This window comes from Falco cherrug, chromosome 8 (assembly GCF_023634085.1).
Source record: "Falco cherrug isolate bFalChe1 chromosome 8, bFalChe1.pri, whole genome shotgun sequence".
Classification (NCBI taxonomy): domain Eukaryota; kingdom Metazoa; phylum Chordata; class Aves; order Falconiformes; family Falconidae; genus Falco; species Falco cherrug.
This window is the reverse complement of record NC_073704.1, coordinates 22,192,166-22,212,411: the sequence shown is the minus strand read 5'-3', so window position 1 is coordinate 22,212,411 and position 20,246 is coordinate 22,192,166. Positions and strand designations below refer to the sequence as shown.

General features: G+C 38.6%; 1 protein-coding gene across 2 annotated transcripts in view; it reads left to right on the top strand.

Moving 5' to 3' along the window:
- B3GALT1 (beta-1,3-galactosyltransferase 1) overlaps nt 1–18,087 on the top strand; it is a 210,950-nt gene extending 192,863 nt beyond the window's left edge. For both annotated transcript variants that reach the window (XM_055719379.1, XM_005442871.3), the window contains 2 exons: nt 12,669–12,707; nt 13,272–18,087. In XM_055719379.1, coding sequence (XP_055575354.1) covers nt 13,498–14,478 — 981 coding nt within the window. In that variant the 5' untranslated portion in view covers nt 12,669–12,707; nt 13,272–13,497 and the 3' untranslated portion in view covers nt 14,479–18,087. The remainder of the gene's footprint in view (nt 1–12,668; nt 12,708–13,271) is intronic.
- The last annotated feature ends 2,159 nt before the right edge of the window (nt 18,088–20,246 follow it).

Genomic DNA, 20,246 nt, shown 5'->3' with positions numbered 1-20,246 from the left:
GCACATGTTGCAAGGGGTTGAGAGGAAGGGAAGATCATCAGGAATAAGGGTTCTCAAAAGTAAAAAAAAAAAATTTACATAAATCATCTCAAAAACTTGCTATTTGGAGTTTAATTGATCCAGCCAGTGGACAGGAGGAGGAATTGAAATGGAGCTTTTTTACCCAGTTTGTGCACATTGTTCACAAGATGAATTAATGCCTCACCGAAAAGGTGATTTGTACTTGGCATCTCAGGCAGCCTTACTGCCCGGCTCTGGAATTATTCCCATTGTTGTTCACACAAAGCAAAAAAAACCTCAACCACTTGGCTTCCTTTTCCCTGAAATATATGTCTAAGATCACAGCTTAGAAAGGAAACTAAATGGCACATCTTTACAAAGTATGTGCGCTCTGAGTACACAGACTGGTAAATTAATTTGTTCAAAGAAAAAGAGAGTGAGCTTTTCTTTGAGTACAAAAGAATGAAACATGGATGTTCTCTTTAAAAGTACCAGGGCAGCTCTCAATTACGCTGTTACCACTTAGCCAAAAGAAACGATCAAGAAATTATTTACATCTCTGCTTTGGGGCATTACTCTTCATTGCATCAGTAGCAAGAAAAGCTTTTAGAGAACAATTTGAAATTTTGTGCATTTAGATTGTTTATATTCCCCTCACCCTGAACCACATAGTATAGAGAGGCTTCACTCTGCACACTCCAGGCAGGATTGTCTGTCCTCCGTTGTGTACCCAGCAGGGTTCAGCTAGACACCCCCTGCCTCTCCAGTAGCTCTTATCCTGCTTTGCCAGGAAAGCAATTATTTTCTCCCAAGCAACAGGACAAAGCACTACTGATATCTGCATCAACCCTCAAATTTTCTGGCTTTTTCTAAGCGAGGATTGTGAGTCAGAGCATACCTTCTTCCTTGCTAGACAGAAAGCACCAGAGAAGATGCGGGCTGCGTCATCTAACAGACTACTCCATCAAGGTTTGGTCACACAGCAAAACAGTGTTCCTTCCGTGGCCTCTGTGATCCCACAACAGCTGACCCAACAGCCACTTTATCGTATTTCATACAATTTTTGCTTCGTGATGTCTTTGATGTCAGAATAGCTAGGAAATAAATGGAACCACATAGTGCAGACTGCTTTAAAATCACTCCCTTTCAAGAGAGCTCTCAAATTAAAGTCATATTCAAAGGAGACTGCTGAAAGTGAGAGAGGGGTTTAGGATGTTGAGGGAGACCTGCACAGTTTAAACATGCTCAGGAGAATCCCTGCTGTTTCCAGCCATGCTATGAGCCAAACACTGTCCTCCAGAGAAGGTCTGAGTTTATGTTATTTATATAGCAATCTCTTCTGATTCTATTTAAAGACTAAGGACTCCTGAAGTTTGGAAAATTATCAAAAGAGGGGTTTGATCTTATGTTGCTTCTGTAAGAAAAAGAGTCTCCCAGAAGAATGTCTCTCAGTGAAACTGCTCTATTTATTTCTTACAACCCTGAGGTATGTATCAAGATTTGGACTCTTAACTTGCTTGGCAGATTTTATTACCATATTACCTGCCTCCTTGGGGTATACAGCTGCCTAGTGAGCTTGTGTTTATAGAGCTCGAAGGTCCACAGATGGAGAGCTAAGAGAAGCAATCTGTATTTTTACACTGTATATTCATGTACCCTCTTTCTCCTTAAGGCTTGGTCTTGAATACATGGATAACTAAGGTATGATATGATTCCCCTTGGGCACAGTGACAGAACATATTTACTGTTTATTGCTTCACAAAGTTGATTTCTATCAGCAGTGCATTATGTTCTTATACAAGCAGAAGCCAACACATCCCCAAAAAAAGTGGGTGATAAAAGGAGAATTTTATCTGTTGAGCTACATCAGAATCAAGGCAAACAGCCAGCCTCAGTGATGCTGACAGCACAACAGACCAAACCAGAGCAACAGAAAGCACTGAGCAACACTGCATACAAGTTGCTGAATAATCTTCTCTGGAGTGACACTGTAATCACATGCTTTACCCATGCCACAGTGGTCTCAGTAAAAGTCAAACTGGGAGGAGGAAGATGGCTGCTTTCCCTGTTGCTCAACTCTGAATATGCTTGAGGCCGTGCTTTATATAAAACTACTTTGCCTATGTTTTGAGAAATCCTTCAATATAGACAATGAGACTACATGTACACTTACATCAGCCCACTAGGGACAATGCAATTACAGGTGGAGATGCCAACTGGAGAGTTTCCAATTTTTCAGAGGAGTAGCAATTGCAGTGGTTACGCTTCCCTAGTCACAATAGGAAAAAGAGAAAACAAAATGTGCTGGCAGCATAATGAACCCACAGAAATGGGCCCTGTTAGGTTTAGGGAAAGAAAGACAAACACACATGCACACACATTAGGAAGAAGTTTGCTTAGATATTTTCCTAGTTACCAGTCACTGCAAATACCCCTAATTAGGAAGGCTCACAGACAAAAGATGTAAGAAATCAGAGTTAGTATTCCTGACTACTCAAACAGTTCTTCAGGATTGGAAATTTATGCTCCCTTGTGAAAACTTTGAAGTACACATGAAGGACATCTCTAATGACATAAGTGATAAAAGTGAGTTGAAACAGGAATTCAGATTTACTCTTTACCAGAATGCAGTTCTCCCTGCAGCTTTATTAGATACCCAAGATTATCAGCCATATTCTGCCCAGCTGGGAGATAAGAGTTATTAACTGAGAAATTCTCATGAACTGTTCATCAATAACAGTTTGAGAAAACTTCCTCAATTTTTGCCTACAACAACTCTCATAGGGCTCAAGCTAAACTCAGCTCTGAGCACAAATGGAAAAACTGTTAACTGGCTGCTTTTCCCAGAAACACACAGGTTTCTTTCACTGAGAATAATAGACAATGTTCACAATTTTCATTAAGGGAATAGAATGGAAGAATAAAGAAACGTTCTTTTGGGAAAGAAGGTGGACCAAGTAGGCATAGCTGATAACCTAGAATGGGTTTACAGTCTAGCTAAGGAGGCAGCAACCCATTTATGATCCCAAACAGTATTTTTCAAACACGTGTCTCAGCTGAGGACACAATTTGCTGCACTTTTGAAATATTGTAGAAGAACGAGGACAAATTTACTCCTGTGGATTCACAAGGATATATATTTACCAATTTATTACAGCATGCACTCCTTTATTTGATTAATCAAAAAAACTCCAGGTACTATGAGCCCATTTTTAAATCCTTGCCACAAGAGATACAGCCTCTTGTGCTGAATGTATGTTCTATGAATGTGTAACTGTTAACATTGTGCAATGGTCCATTTAAACCACAAGCCTCAGAAAACTAAACACTGACAAAATGTCTGGGGTCATGTCTGTAAAATGCTCGCTATGTGCTAGCTGAACGAGCCTGACACTACCTTGCTCTCAAATGTTAATAGCTTTGCAAAAAATGCCCTCTCCTGCAGCTGAGATTGTTTCATTCAATCCCCAGTTTTGAGCAAAACCTCATCTACCATTTAGTTACTACAAAGTGAAAAGAAATATGTTTCCTGTCTTCATTGTAAAGACAATTACTATAGCTAACAGCCAGAAGTGCTGGCCCTCAGCTGGACTAAACTGCGCTGAGGTCGATGTGCCTGTGAGCATGCACACCAGCTGATGGTTACACCAGCTCCTTGGTGGGCAAGCACCGCTCCAGGTATTTTCAAACAGCCAAGCCAATGACATGTCGTTCCAGCTTTTAATGCAACGAGGAGGCAAATCCCACTTTTCCAAGAAGGCTATCCCGTCTCCGAAGAGTAACTTGTTAGGAAAGGCACTCAGTGCTGCAGCTGGAGAGGTGCCAGGGGCACATCCCAAGAATACCTGCCTGCTGGAGGGGGGTAGGGTAGCCAGCTGCAGGCAGCCAGCACCTGCCCGTGTTAGAGCTGCACGTATTTGTCTCTGCCAGAATTAAGGTGATGTTAAACCATGCCCAGAAAACTTCCAGCAAACTGGGGAATCTCTATCATGACTAAACAATCACCAAAAAAAAAAAAAAAAAAAAGAAAAGAAAAAAGAAAAAAAAAAGAAAGAAAAAAGTATGTCTAGGAAATGTTTTTCACGTATTTGAGAATAAGTCATCTGGCAGAAGTATGGGCTATATTTTCCAAGCTGAAGACAAAAGTCATTTGTTTGGTTAGGTTTTTTTATGTTACAGTTCTGTGAGAGACAGGTGCAATTTTGAAAGCAACAGCTTGCTTTAAATGTATGACAACTACTTCACAAAGGGAATTGGAAACCTGAAGCTTGACTTATAAATAGCTCACAGTGACAAATGCTTCACCACATAGCCTCACATTAATTACTGTAATGCAAACATGAAAAAAAATTGAACTGCAACCTGTTCCTGGATGGACAGAACAAGGCTCTGGGACCTCTTCAACACAGGGAATATTTTCAGGGAAAAGAAAAACAGAAAAATGCCTGTGTAGCCACAGTGTCACAGCATCCAACAATTTCCTTGGACATCTGATAACCTCTAATGTTTTTTCTCAAGCACAAAATGTTGGAGCTATGCTATTATATGATCATCTAAACTCAATGTTTACAAAATTTTCTAGCCTTATTGCTGTGAAAGAAATAAAAATAATGTGAATTCTAGCTATTTTTCAGCCTTTAAAAAAAATATCTCTCCATCATTCACAGGTAAAAGATATATAACAATTACAATAAATATAGGTATCATACATATACACCTGAGATATGGAAGAATCCTTCCAGTAACTATCAATAAGAGCTATGCTCTGAGGTTATAAAAATTTATTTATACATAGCAATAATCAATGTTTCCGGCCTGAAGTGCCCCCAGTTTTGATGAGGTTAAAAGCAAAGTTACCCAAGCATCATGACTGATACCTTAACGGCCAGGTTCAAAGCTACATTTAAACTTTTCCCAGTAAATCCAAAAGTTTTAATTGTTTGTACTTTTCCTGCAATGCCCCTGATAGCACGTGAATTATGGGAATTAGATTCATTATCCTGTTCAGTGGGTAAGTAAGTGTGATTTCAGGTGTTCCAGTCCTCACATAATTGTTACTCTCTTTTTGTGACAAAGATTAATTGAAAATGGCAGTGCCGCTAGGGTAGGCATCTATATAATCAAGGCCACTGTCATCTATTCTTGGTGTCATAACCCAGACCACCATTTCACAGGCATCGCTGTGAATACCAAGGAAATGTAACAGTGAAATTTAAGAAGGTTAAGGCAAGAATAGCAGTATATTTGATTTCAAATACTACTACTTGAAGGTTATTTGACCTATTGACTCGTAATAAATTATGTAAAATTGTTTCATGAGTAATAAAGATTTTGTTAAAGCAGTTCTAAAGGTTATCCCCTTGATTATTTTTTTTAAGAACTCAAAGCCTCTTTTTTTTGTCCTAAACTTTCATTAACTGCAAAATATTTTAACCAATTTGGTGATGACATGAGCTAAGAAACCTTGCTGTGAGATTTCACAACAGAGCACAACACAATGGCTAAGGAAAACAATGGTTGTGGTAACCCAGAGAGAAATATGTTATTTGCATCAGTTTATCACCATACCAAGATGCAACTTACATATTACTGCTGTAACAGGACATGATTGATGTAATCACAAATGACCTATCACAACCTGAAGTCACAAAGTGTTTTTTAAAATTGCTTCTGAAAAGCATTAATGGGAAAAAACACACAGATCTGACACTTGACATCTCCTGGGCTACTTTAAAAGAGGAAAAAAAAAAAAAAGAAAAGAAAAATATTTGTGCTCAAATTATTCTGCTCTCTCATTTTTTGTTCTTCATTTATTTTCTCTCCTCTTCAGTTAGTGCAAAAGATATACGCTTAAAATGTCGCTACTAAAGGCAGCAGCAAAACTCCCATTAACAGCAGTATGCGCAGGCTCCAAGTAAATCACTTGCAGTTGGCAATATAACAAGACAGAACTTCTGATTAGCATGTCACAAGTTCTAATATTATTTTGAGTTGAGTGAAATATAGATATATACCATTATAGATTAACATCTGACCAAGCATAGTCAGTTTGCTAAAATTTTAGAAACCCATCCATCGTACAGATGGTCCTCAGGATCTGGTCTGTCCTTTCATCTCCTTCCACATGGAGTCAGCTGTGTGATACCACCGTTGGAGACTTTGGAGAAGACTAGTTTGTCACAAACAGAAAATGACTACAACCAAGAGACTTGTTTTTAAAAATGACCAAAACTGTAAGAAGGTTACTGAAAACATAGTGTTGAGACATGCCAGATGGGATAAAAAACCACTTCAATCTCCTATGAATACCAGATTTTACAAAATCATACTTTTTTTCTGGTTAGCAATCCAACTGTGAATGTTTTGCTTTTATGAAATATCCAAACCCAGATAGGCACTGCGTCCAGTTTGGACCAGCTTGAATCTTGATCTATCACCACTTTGTCCTCCACCACCAGCACAGGGGGTTCTCCAAAGCCAGTTTTATTCAGGGTCAGATTTACCAGGAAGAACATGCAGCTACAGAAGCCCCATGTAGCCACATCTGGTGCAGACCAGACTCCTAGTCACCACACAGAAGGCAGCTACTCCTCAGTCATCACCTGGCTTCCTGAGGAGTGCTCTGTGTGTATAAAAATTACGGAATGGTACGTGGCCAGCCTAGCAGCTATCAAGTCTCTGCTCAGAGAAAGCAGAGAAATATTTTCTGCATAGAAAATACTTCCTGAGCTGCAAAACTTGGATGGGAATTTATAGCTACAAAGCTCCTGATGTACAAACCAAGCCAGAAAGAAAAGCTGTTCAAACCTACACTGAGATCCCACCTCCGTACACTGCTAGCCAAGGAAGGGCCCTTCATGCCAAGTTCACATTTCCTAACCAGTAACTTACCCCACTCCCCTCAGCCATAGTAAATATGATGTTTGTATTGATCAGAATATTTCTAAATATTTCTTTCAACTGTTTGATCTTCTGCAATTGAAAATTGCACATCATAGCTTAGTCGTAGAAACTGTTTACTTTTTAACTTGCAAATTATTTCATTGAGAAAAAATAGGTGCACAATTCATTCTTAAGCAAGAGAAAAAAAGCAATGAAAATAGTTTGTTTTAAATAGGCTGTCTCAGCACTTCTTGAAAAAGAACAGAAAATCCTGGGTTTATAGAGGTATATTAATTTAAAAAATATAAAGTGGAACATACAGAGAAGTCAGTCATATGCAGATTTACTTTCATGTAGAGTTAAATTTTAACTCTTAAAAAGACTCCGCAGAAGCTTTTTAAAGGTTAGGGAAGTTTTGGTAGCATGGGCACATTTACTGGAAATTCTAAAACTTGCATTTTCCCTATATAAGACTTAGAAGCTTTTCATAGAATTCCCTAATGCATAGTCATTCTTACCCTTCGTTCAAATTCAGAGCAGGTAGTAAAAATTGAAAAATAATTTAGAAATCCCAAATCTATTTCCAGAGATCAGTTCTTCAACTCAGTGACGAAATACAGCATAAACAATCTGCAAATCAGCATTCATGAAAAGAGAACAGTTAGTGTGAAAGAATCACTTGTGCAAACACTTGCTTTCCCATTCAGTTGCTGCCTAGGATAAAGCCTATCATTGGTATTTCTGTGAACAAGGAATGATTCTCTATGTACAAACAGTGTGTCTTAAAAAATAGCCTGATTTTCAGAAAGTATTTGTCCTCCTTGCTGTTGAAGGAAGAGAAGGGAAGCCAGCCTCTTTTAACATATGACAGCTGGGCGCTCCCAAAGTAGAGGAACTGATTTTTCTAAAAAACATCGACCTGAAATGAATGCTCGTACTTTCTGCCCCTCAGCCTGAGACTCTGGCTCCTCCATCCATTACAGTCCCTTTCCACAATATTCTAGAGAGGAAGGTCTTCCTTTACAGCACTGATTTGGTTTCAGGACCATTACACCCAGGCACAGCAAAAGCATTTGGAATATTTAAGAAACCTTCAAATGAAGTCGCTAGAGCAGAGCTTGCAATCTCCTGTTAAACCACCTATGCCATCTGTCCAGAATTTCCTCAAGAAATTACTATGAAAACATACAACCAAGAACTTAACAGCATCCCCAGATTTCTTTGTAGATGTGTTCTTAATGTTCAGGATAATTATCTTCTCAACAAGAGTCAGTAATAATCACAGACTTTTTCTTAGGTAATTTAAGGACTTTATAAGTGGTGAAGACATTTCAGGGTCTTGGTGTCTACACAGATGAAAGCCATGATCACAGAAAACTCTTACAAATATCTCTTCAGGGAAAATGAGAAGAATTTGCTATGTTTACCAAATAATTTAGCAGCTGCATTCCCTCTTTTTTTTTCAGGGAAAGGAATAGGTATGTTTTGGCAGAGACGCACAGTATTGACTCAGTCGTGCTTTGCCTAACAAGCTTCTGGGTGTCAGGATGAGCAGGTGCAGCCTCCCTTGACTTCTCACCTGGGGTCACCCCTGGGGCTCAGCATCCTGACTGCCTCCTCTCAGCACCCACGTTATGCCTCAGCAGTAGATAGCGACACAGTATGGATTACAACCATGGCAGCATGCCAGGCTTCCCCAGCTGTGGTTTCCATCATGTGCGTCCGCTGTGATCTAGTTACATTGACGCAACTGCACTTACATAAGATGGGCTTTCTTGGAAGAAAAAGATCAACAGTCTCTCAGCAGAGACAGCAGCATTCCAAAATATTGGCAAAATATTGCAGGTGGCAAGTAATGTTTGCTGAACTCATTTGACATCTGCCTGAAAATTGCCCATGAGCAGTTAGCAAGATTCTCAAATGGGTTCATTATCCGGAGGATTATTCTTGATGTGCAGTCAGCTCGTAAAAGGTTTGCTGCGAATACTCACAGTCTCCATCAGGTCAATTACTTACAGAAGTTACACAGTACTACTTTCTGTGCTTTAACTGGGTGGCTTCTCTGGCTCACACAGCATAAGCTGTGAACAGCACAATTAAGTGCACAACTTTGAGTCACAAAATGGAAACACAATGCTAAATATTTGCTTTTTACAATCATCAACCCTAGCAAAGCTTCCGCCTCTGATTACTTACAGTATGATAGCCAGGTTGGGGAAAAGGACAGATTGAATTAAAACATTTTTAAAAACAAGGATCCCAAGAGCTTAACATTGCTGCTCCCCTGCTAAAAAGCTTTCTTTCACCCCACAGAACAAAGGCCACACTTCCCTTTGCCAGTGTCCCCAGATGTGACATATCCTATCCCAACAGACAAAATCCAAAGCTGATAAAAGCTTTCTGCTCTCCCTGTGACAGCCCTGCTGTTAGAGGGTCTTCATATTTCAACAATAAATTCAAGAACATCATGGCAAAACTTAAAAAAAAAAGGCAACCAAAAACAAACTGAAAAAACTTAAAGTGATAATGTACTGAATCCAGTATCAGTGTTAGAAATACAGTATATTAATGATTTTGCTATACAATTTAATATTTAAGGCAGCTTTTGATATATGTACTATTTACTAGGTTAAAAATGTTCTGAAGAACTTCTGGGAAACTGCTACAGGAATCACAATAACATGTAGGCATTGAAGTGCTTTCAGTTGTTATTTAGATGAAAATAGTAACCTTAATTCACATACTTTATTGCTTCTCTTTTCCAAGTGAGTAATTAACACAAAAGTTTTAACTCTTTAATTTAAGCACATTAATTTTACACTCTGATTTCATTTCTTGTAATTCACATCCTTGATATTCTGCGTATTGGATGGCTGCAGAGGTCAGATTCAGGTCACAACATATGACAAGGAAAAGGTTTGCTGTCACAGGCTTTGATACTGTGAATAAATTTGCAAGATAGCTCTAACATAGGAGTAACTCTAGGAAAGCCTGAGTTTGTTTAGGTCCTTGATGAATCAGCATCATACTTAATAACAGAACTCCGCAATCTCTGAAATTCTTGACTGCTTAATCATCACAAAATACATATTTCACTGCTTAGTTCATGTTTCCCTGCCTAATCAAACTATGTATTCTCTTGCTTGCACAAGCTAAACATTATTGGAATTAGTGTGCAGGAACAATGTTATCAGCATTAATTTGTAGGAGCATTTGCCCTATGGCCAGAAAGGGCATACATGACACAGCTACTTATCTAGCCCCTTCTGCAATCCTACAGAGAGTAAGAGAGATCAGTCCTGAACGTGACAATAATTTCAGTCAAAATAGCAGGCCAAGAATCTTCAGAAAATTTTGCTTTGTATTTGCACTATTTGCCAATTTTGTTTGTGCTATTTTTTTCTGAATACGTTCCTCATATACAGCACAAACCTCAGGTAAAGCAGGAATGTGAACTTTAATCTTCACATTTTCACCTTGTAGCAGAGTGGGAATAACAGAACCCATCACAGGAAAACAGGGAGCTCTCTTATTCTTTTTCCTCTCGATCTTCTCCCAAAATAAGTAAATCTAAATTTTCACGTGTCAGGAAAACTACAGCCAGTTCACTCTTAACCCCTACACCTGCAGTTTGCACAAAATTTACCACTGGGATGGTGTAAAACACTCCAAGCTGAAGAACACAATCTAATCTCTTGTTTTCTTTAAGAAAAACAAAACAAACAAACAAAAAACCCCAACAAACCAAACAAACCTAAACACACAACAGCAAAAGATAAACTTATTTCAAGAGAGAGATATCCAAGGGCCAACATAAGTAATATTCATCCTGGATAGTTATCTGTAGATTTCATAACTGAGCAAAAAGTTCCCTACAATAGCTTGGAATCTTTTTTCAATATAGTGTAGGGCTTTTGTTGCTTCTAATCCTTTCAGAGCACACAGGATCAAACATCACAGCCATGACATCGCTGGACTGAAAAGCTATTTTATGTAGTTTGTCAGAAGCGCTCGTTAGAATTCTCCTTTCCCTCAGTAATCTGCACGGTATTCATGGTAACAAATGCACCTGTCTTTAATAAAGAAAAGCTGTAGAATATACACATTTAGAGAATGCAATATATAGCTTCCTAAAATAATTCATTATATGTAAAATACTAGAGGTATTTGTGACACCTTAATGCTGGAGTCCATTAAATACTCTGACCTACATAGCTCTCAGTCTACAATGCCAATCCGTGACTGCTGTATTTTTTTATTAACATAGTCTTCTAGACATTACACTGTCATGTTTTCTTTACATTATGGCATTTCACGCTTGCTGTTTTTCCCTGATGGAGTTTCCAGTGGGGGCAGTTATCTGAGATTCACAATGAAGCCAGAAAGAAAACCAACCTACCAGATCAGGGATGTGTTTTGCCTGTCTCAGAACTGTGTCCCAGTAACCCCAGTGGGTTGTTACAGCAGGACAGATCCCCTCTCCAGACACGTATATATTTATCATAACTGTATTTATTTACAAGGATATACGTGCGTGCACCAAGATCATTGTGCTCTGCAGCCCTACAGGGCAATTACAGACTTCACTTAAATATACTGCACCCAAACATTTATTGCTGCTGCTGAATGGGAAAAGATCGCAAACCCCCAGTCCTGTGACAAGGAGGGAAAGAGATCACAGTCAACCTCTACCTCATGAAATTGCCCCAGTTACAGGGCAAAACTGACTGAAACTGCTGAAGCTGTGAGACAGGCCACAAATTCACATTATCCCATTTTGTGGAAGTGCAGAGGGGTATGCAGGTTCTTCTCATTAAATAAAAGTGCACGTAACGAAGACTGGCAGGACAGCGGTAACTATAAGAATCTCTAAAAAGGTTATACTCTGTACATATTTAAGCAAATGTTCAGATTGTTTTTCTGCTGGGTTGTTGTTGGTGTTTTTTTTTTCACTTCAGTGTGAAACAGCGAGAGAGGGTAACAGTCCTTTAACTCTGATAACCTGCATGAAGGGGGGCTCTGTCTGCACAAACCTAAAGCAATAGATCACCTGGCAGGAGACCCTGCCACAGGGCCACACTCTCGTCTGCTTTTGGAGAAAGGAAAAAGGGACCATACATATCCAGCACGGGGGAGGCACGGGCTCCTCAAAAAGCATTTTGATGTAATCCAAGCAATGTGTCAAAACAGTGTGGAAACAGAAAGAACATTTCTAAGACAGGGCTTCTGTCTTTTTCTCTGAATCCATATATGCTTTGTTCTATCCAAAGTAAATATTAAATATCTCAAAGACTCGTGTAAAGCTCATCTGTTGCATGCTGCTACTATCCTTTAGCTCTGAAGTAATGCAATGGTAAAACCCAGGCATGTGGAGCCTATAGGCACTCTGGTACGCCTTGGAGGAGTCAGCACTGATCTGGCAGGCTTAACGCAGCTTGTCTCGTTTCCATGAAATGATGATAAACAGAACTGGTTCCCAGGAAACGCGTAAGAGCAAAGGAAGCTTCAGGGCTGTCACATTCCCTGGATCCAGGGAAACCTCAAAGCTCCCCGGTGCTGGAGGCAGGACTGGTGCAGCAGCAAAGGGCTGCCAACGCAGGAACCCTGGCCAGCTAGGCAAGTACTCTGCAGGCCAGCCAGGGAAGTGACACTGTTAATAGGCTGCCATTGTGATTTATTTTACATGGTATACAAATGATGTTTGCTCATTAAAAGTAAAGACTGTTTTGGGGGGCGAGGAGAAGGAAGCCAACAAGAATAACCAAACTGTGTTAATTTATTTCTAGACTTTTATGGAGTCTACTCGGACGCTGATCTTTACATGGGTAAGACCCCATATGTATCTCTCTCCTGTACCTTTTCCAATCAGTTCCATTCTGTCTATTTTCCACCAAAGCATGCTCATTAGCAGGACAGACATTAACAAAGTTTAGACCAAATGAGATCTCTAAGTATTCATATGCATAGGTGCCACTGATGTTAATAATCCTAAGATAAAAGTATATTTTTTCATTCTTTTAATAATTTTAAAATATTCCATGCCATATTTTAAGAGGTTATCCAGAAAAAAAATGGTAAGAAGCAAGAAAATGCTAGAAATCAGAAAATTATTGTCATAGACCTTTAAGATTACCTAAATAGTCAACATGCTATCCACTCTTAACTTTTGTAATATATTATCATCTTTGAGAAATTATCAATCATAAAAGCATTCAGTTATACTGCTATATTCTAGTAGACTATCCTACATTGTGGTACCTCATGAGAAAAAAAAAGGATATCCAAGAAATGCATTAAGACACTTAGCTCATTAATGGCCAGTCATATTTGAGCTCGGGTTTTTTGCCCTAGGCTTTTAGCAATGGAAAATTTGTCTTCATATTTTTCAGAAATAACAGAAAATTCCAAGAAATGGAAGCCGCTGCTAGTAAAAGAAGAAAAGCTAAGTATCATCAGGGTTAATAGGTCCTATTTGAGATCCATGAATGATTACAGAATTACTTTTCTATATCGAACTTTCAAGTCTCAATAATATGCTGCCTCTCTGGGACATAGGTGCATTCATGGTACGAAGGCTATTTATTCATCACATGGAATAGAAGAGCTAGAGGAACAATGGCTTCAAAGGTCTCATGCTTATACCTTTTGACAGTAGTTTGTTGGGCAAGCGCTCTTTGGTACTTAAGTATAACTCGTCCTACTTCTTCCTACACTGGCCACAGACAGCTCAGTAGCATATCCATAGCCAGAAAAAACGTTTCCTTTGGCAACATAAGAACTCGACCTATAAATCCACATTCCTTTGACTTTCTTATCAATGAACCAAACAAATGTGAGAAGAGCGTCCCTTTCTTGGTCATTCTTATCAGCACAACTCACAAAGAGTTCGATGCAAGGCAAGCCATTCGAGAAACATGGGGAGATGAAAACAACTTTAAAGGAATTAAAATCGCCACGTTATTTCTTCTCGGAAAAAATGCAGATCCTGTGTTAAATCAGATGGTAGAGCAAGAAAGCCAAATTTTTCACGACATTATTGTGGAGGATTTTATTGACTCTTATCATAACCTCACTCTGAAAACGTTGATGGGGATGAGGTGGGTAGCAACGTTTTGTTCAAAAGCAAAGTACGTTATGAAGACAGACAGTGATATTTTTGTAAATATGGATAATCTTATTTATAAGCTGCTCAAACCTAACACCAAGCCAAGGAGAAGGTACTTCACTGGATATGTTATAAACGGAGGACCAATAAGAGATGTTCGCAGTAAGTGGTACATGCCGAGAGATTTGTATCCTGACAGCAATTACCCACCCTTCTGTTCAGGCACTGGCTACATTTTTTCAGCTGATGTAGCAGAACTGATTTACAAAACCTCCCTTCATACCAGACTTCTTCATCTTGAAGACGTGTACGTTGGACTCTGTCTTCGGAAGCTGGGCATTCACCCCTTCCAAAACAGTGGCTTCAACCACTGGAAAATGGCTTACAGTTTGTGTAGGTACCGCAGGGTGATCACAGTGCACCAGATAACACCAGAAGAAATGCACAGAATTTGGAATGACATGTCCAGCAAGAAACATCTTAGATGTTAAGATTTTTACAAATGTAAATACCTTTTTTTAAATCTTGGTTTAGTCTGGTTATTTTTTGACAAAGTGATCTGCTGATTTACAGTTTAAACTGTGGGATATCAACTGTGAGAGGATTTTTTTAATGACTGATTTTTCATTCTCATTTTGACTACTGGTTTACAGACTTCAAGGTCTTTTCGTAAGGACATTACACCAACCAAAAGGATCTAGACTCAACTCTCAGATTTTGTGTGTTATCCTCTTATCAACATACCAGCTCCTGCATTTGTAAGTAAAAGGACAGTAATAAACTACTATGAGCTGCTTAACAGTTCATGCCCCAGTCTGAGATAAGACTCAGGCCCGAAGAAATGAAGAATTACAAACACATGTTTATTCCTTTTTTGACACCCTACAACCACCTCTATTTAGAGCTTTGTTAATAAATTGAGCAGTATATATTTGCACTGACCTTATACTCTTATCTTGACATGTATATTTTATAGTACAACGTGTGCAATTCCCAAACAGCTTACTGATGGTATAATAGTAGAATTTAGACAGGTAAGAACATCAAAGTCTCATAGGCCTTAGAATCAAACCCACACACTGAAGTATATTTTTATCCACCAAATGGTATACCATTAAATTATTTTAGAAGATACCCCACATTTCTTTCCACTGCCTAAAATAACCCCTGAAAGATCTAACACAATTCTTAAATGAAGTCAAATCTCTAAGAGAAATAAGATAGGGGAGTTGTATGAAAATCTATCTTTAAAATACATGAGAAAAGTATGACTATCTTTTAATTTCAAAGCAAGTGCAATGTTTCTCATGAGTGTCAGTGGAACTCTTCATTAAGTGTCTTGCATAGCAAAATATAATTATATTGAATGATAAAAGTGTTAATAAGCAGAATATTTCTTCAGCATCAGTCAGTGCACTATTTACCTAAAAAGAGTAACACAAAAGCAGCTTTTTAAGGGTAAGCTTTACTTCTTGCTACAATACATACATGAATGAGATTTTACTAAATTTGTAATGGTGTAGAAAAGTAGAATTTTGTCCAATAAAAGAATGCAATCAATTTTCTGTTCATTAGGCAACAGAGTACATAACAGTTACATGCAACTTTCACAGCAAATAGAGGGCTTTTAAGAATCACCTTTTAAAGAAAAACAAATTCAAGCCTTTGTTACAAATCTGCAGCTCCCAAGTTACTCATCAGAGTCAATAGTCACTGAGCTCCTGCTCAAGAGATCCCCAGAGCATGCGACAGAAATCAAATACACAATATTTTATTTGTTTCATAATGTGCTTATGTGTTTTGAATATGAATGTTATGAAATGTCATGAAAATTATTTCCTGGGAAATTCTTCAATAATTCAAGCCATCACTATTCAGCACCGCCTTCTAACAAAGAGCTAAAATATCACATTGCTCAGCAAATAACTTGGAATGAAGAATTCATAGGCAAGTTACAAAGATACAAGACTCACCAAATATATTATTAGCTGTAGATTACTCACACTGTCCACAGCACACACAAAAGTCTTATTCATTTCAGCTGGTGTTACGTGTAACATGAAAAACTGTTAAGTCTGTACATTATTCAGGATGTCTATAAAGTTGTCAGAAATTAACTGAATAAGGATTTAAAGGAAAACGCTGACTTGATTTTGCCATAGGTGTACATAGCACTTTACAACAGCAACGGGGGAATGAAGATGCTACCCCAAAAAGGTCTGCAGTTTCATGACAAATTGTTAGCCTTATTCACAGATGCAGCACTACCGTTTTGAAAGGAACTACTAAGTAAGGTAAAGTATACATGGCCTTCAAGCCACAAGCAGTAGTTGTCTCAAATCTACTTCAGATCTAAAGGTGAAGCTACACAACAGACAGCCCAGGAGTTACTGCTCATCAACAGGAGCTTGTGCACCCTTCAAAAATGAAAATCGGTGATTTTATACTCTTGCAGCATAATTAAGAATTATCCTTTCCTTGTTGGCCTAATCCTTGTTAAAGTTGCCTTTGCTTCCTGTCAAACTCAGAACTCCAGCTAAACAAGGTCCAACTAATTGCATTGATGAATATAACACACATGCACACGCTGATTGGGTGAAGGTCAGCTTTCCTACCCAAGCTCCAGAATATGCTTTTTTTAGGAAGGGAAACAAGGGTGGAATTCATCCTCAGCCCTTGGGTAAATCAGACAGCATGGGTGCGATCCTACCGGGAACACACTCTGTAATAATTTCAACCCACAGGCTGCAGTCATTTCTGCTATCCCTCTGCACTGTGTGGTAATTTGGCGTTTCTGAATCCACAACCGAATGGATTTGGTGGCCTTACTACTTCTGCTGATGCTTCTGTGGCCTTTGGCTAGTAACCAAGAGGGCAGCAGGGCTCCCAATCCAGATACTCAGGGCTTGAGTAGCATGGTAACCTTGAATTCTCCCAGTACAAGCAGACTGCATTAATGATTGGAAGGTACACCTTGAAAATAGTATCTGAAAAATGTATTTCCTACCTTTTATAAATAGATAGATCTTCGACAGACATGTAAATGTTCATCTTGAAACTGATGTACATATTTCTAAAGCATTTTCTTCTGTATTCAGCTGTATATATGTGTAGAGTCTGCTTGCTACGTAGTATTCTGTTATGCATGGAGCTGAGTTAGACATTATATTTGTCCAGTGTTTCAAGAGCCTTAAGCATGTGTGCCCTAACTTTCGAATGTACAACATTTTTTTTTCTTTTATTGTCAAGTGAATTTAAAAGAACACAACAAAAGCCTAATTTTCTACTTCTATTAGTTTTCTGATGCTAGACTTCACTAGCTTGTTACACTTACACAACAGATTTATTACTTTCTCTCTGCTCAGAAATTGCAGTATTGCAACCTGGAGCTAGAAAGGGAGCAATACATCTATTCACAGGAACAGCTTACTGTCCCTTCCACTCAGTAGTATTTGTGCCACATGGGGTACTGCTAACAAACAAGTGTTCGCATTAGGCTTCCTTTAATCAAAAGAAATACTTATGTTACTTAAGTTCATTTTGCTTCACTGGGCATGGGACAAACGACAACTTGGTTAAAACATGCTGGCTTCTAGTCACTTCAAAACTGTGACTATAATCACATTTTTATTCCAAAACGTGAACAAAGCACATTCAGCAAAGAAGCTAGGCGGGAAACAACTCTCTTTAGGAGGTGTTTCTCACAAAAGCATTTTTTTTCTAAAACTGTGAGAGTATTTAAACAGAAGTCTCAAGGTTCATTTTCCATCTTTCCTAATATTAAGTTTCAATTTCAATTCTTTATTGAGACTTCTTTTTTTGGTCTTTATAATGTAGATGGCAATTTGTAAATGAAGAGTGTAATTAACTAGAAAAGCTTGTCAACAGTAACCGAAATTTAGGTGTATCATTATATATGACTGGCTGTACTTATGTATTTATTTGTCTAAATTGTATATATTGTTTTATCTATAGTGTCTGTAGGAGTGCATTCTTTTAGATTAAAGTATTATTTACAGTTTTGTGGGATTGCCGGCAAAGCTGCTAATCAAGATACTATTTTTTTGTATCTATGTCAAATAATAAAAAAATTAAGAACAAAATCAAGTCAAAAATTGAAAGTGTCCTGTAAGTTTTCTTCTTCACTTCTTTCTAGAAATGTAAATGGTATTATCTGAAAACACAATACCAGTGAATAGGCTTTTTGTTATAACGAAGAATATTGAGCTGAAAAAGCAGATTTAAAAAAATAATTGGAAAAAACAAAAAATTACTTTTATTCATTATTTGTGCAACAACTTCATCAAGCTGCTGGTGTCCACACTGATCAAGTGTTCTAGCTGATGTGACACCAAAGACTTAAAAGAGCCATGGCAGTATCTGGCAAACTAGCAGGTGGGTTCATCGTCTGCTTTGCCCTATTCAGCTGCTTTGGTACCCCCAGCTAACGAGACCAAAGTCTGGCAGTTCTAAGGTGGCAAATCGGTTTGACTTTTTTGGCCCTGCAACACGATCCTTCCGCTGCCTCCATGGTACCTTAATGCTTATGTTTGTGGCCATCAAAAGGTACACACAGTAGAAAAAGAGAAAGCACGGATGTCGCAAAACCCACATCTCATAAAACCACAATAAACTCACATTGAAGCTGCTGTGTGACCGCCAGGATGGTGCTCATACAGAGGGAAGGGGACCTCCCCTGGCCCATTAGAGCCACACACTGACCCTGACAGAAAAGGCTACTTTTTCTTCCCCAGGCCCCCTGAAAGCATCAGGAAATAAATGAAGCAGCACAGTCTGGACACACCCAGATTATCCAGTTAGTCTCATGTAGTGTTTGCCTCCCAATATCAAGATGCTGTTTGTCTGGTAGGAAGGCCTGGGCAACCTTAGGGTCTTCACATCAAAATAAAAACACGGAAGGACAAAAAAGCAGGACAGAGTCCCTTCTATTGTAAGAACTAGTCAGCATAATTCCCCTCTTCCCATTCTCCCCTTTGCCATTTCCTATGTAGAATGAAATACCTAACCTCTTTGACCACTGGTTTCAGAGCTCAGTAATGCAAGTTCATTCATGAAATTGAGAGGAAAATAACACGCGCTCCTGAGAAGATACGTAGCTTTTGCAACCAAAGTGTATTTTCTTTGGGTCACCTGTTTCAGAAGCAGCTGAAGCCTGCGACAGAGTCCTCAGGCATCCCGGGAGTGTCTGCAGCAATGCAGTAACCTTACAAATCGTAACAAGATGCTTTAAAACAACTAAGAGTTTCACATACAGTAAAAACCCCTCCAAACATTTCCATTTGTCTCTCATTTTCACCATAGCAGCCCAAGTCTAATTGCAACACTTACATCGTGTTTAATTAACACACAGCTTGGAGATATAGAGATATTAGCACTAGTAGGATGGATTTCATGTAGCTTGATTATCTTAATTACAAGCATTCTATTTTCTCATTTACTTAATTGATTGTCATAGATTTTCAAAGAAATTTGCACTGCCCTAAGTGAAAACAGTAGTAACAAAACTTTCTTAAAACTGCTGAAGCTGCCCTATTTAAGCAGCAACATGCCAGAAAAGGAGATCCATATGACATGAAACATTGTACTGCATAATATCTGCTTACTTTTCTCTTGTTAAAAATAGGAATTTATGAAATAGAAGACGAGTCATCTGGGAAAAAAATGAATATGCCTTATTGATTCAGCTGCACCTGTAATAGAATTGTCTCAAGTATCTCCTCTGATGACATGCCTAACGTAGGAAAAAAGATCCATTTTTCTGCTCGGTCTGCGAGTTAGCTGACTCTACATTATCCTTCTGCCTCACCTGAAAGAGCTAAGGAGACTGAAAGGTGATTTATTCGTCATGCAAGATTTATCCTTGAGCATTTATTCTGCAAAGGCAGTGTTACATATCAAGCTGTGCAGAATTATGTGCAATGGTTTTGTAATGCACACAACTTTTATTTAGGGGAAGCAAATATCCTGAACTTGAGGTGTGCAGGTTAACACCTACCATATCTGCAGATAAGTCAAAACTATCAAGAATAATTCCAAACCCTATGTCCCTTTTTCCTTTAGGAGTTCCTTTCTCTGGCCTATATTCTAGCATGACCTCTTTCCTCAAAAACAAAGCAGACCTCTCAGACACCATAAGACAGCAACAAAAGCAAGAGGGAAGTAGAGAGCTCCCTACAGTATCATTAGCAAAGTGCTAGCAGGCCCAGAGTACAAAATTATTTAGCACGATATCCATTCA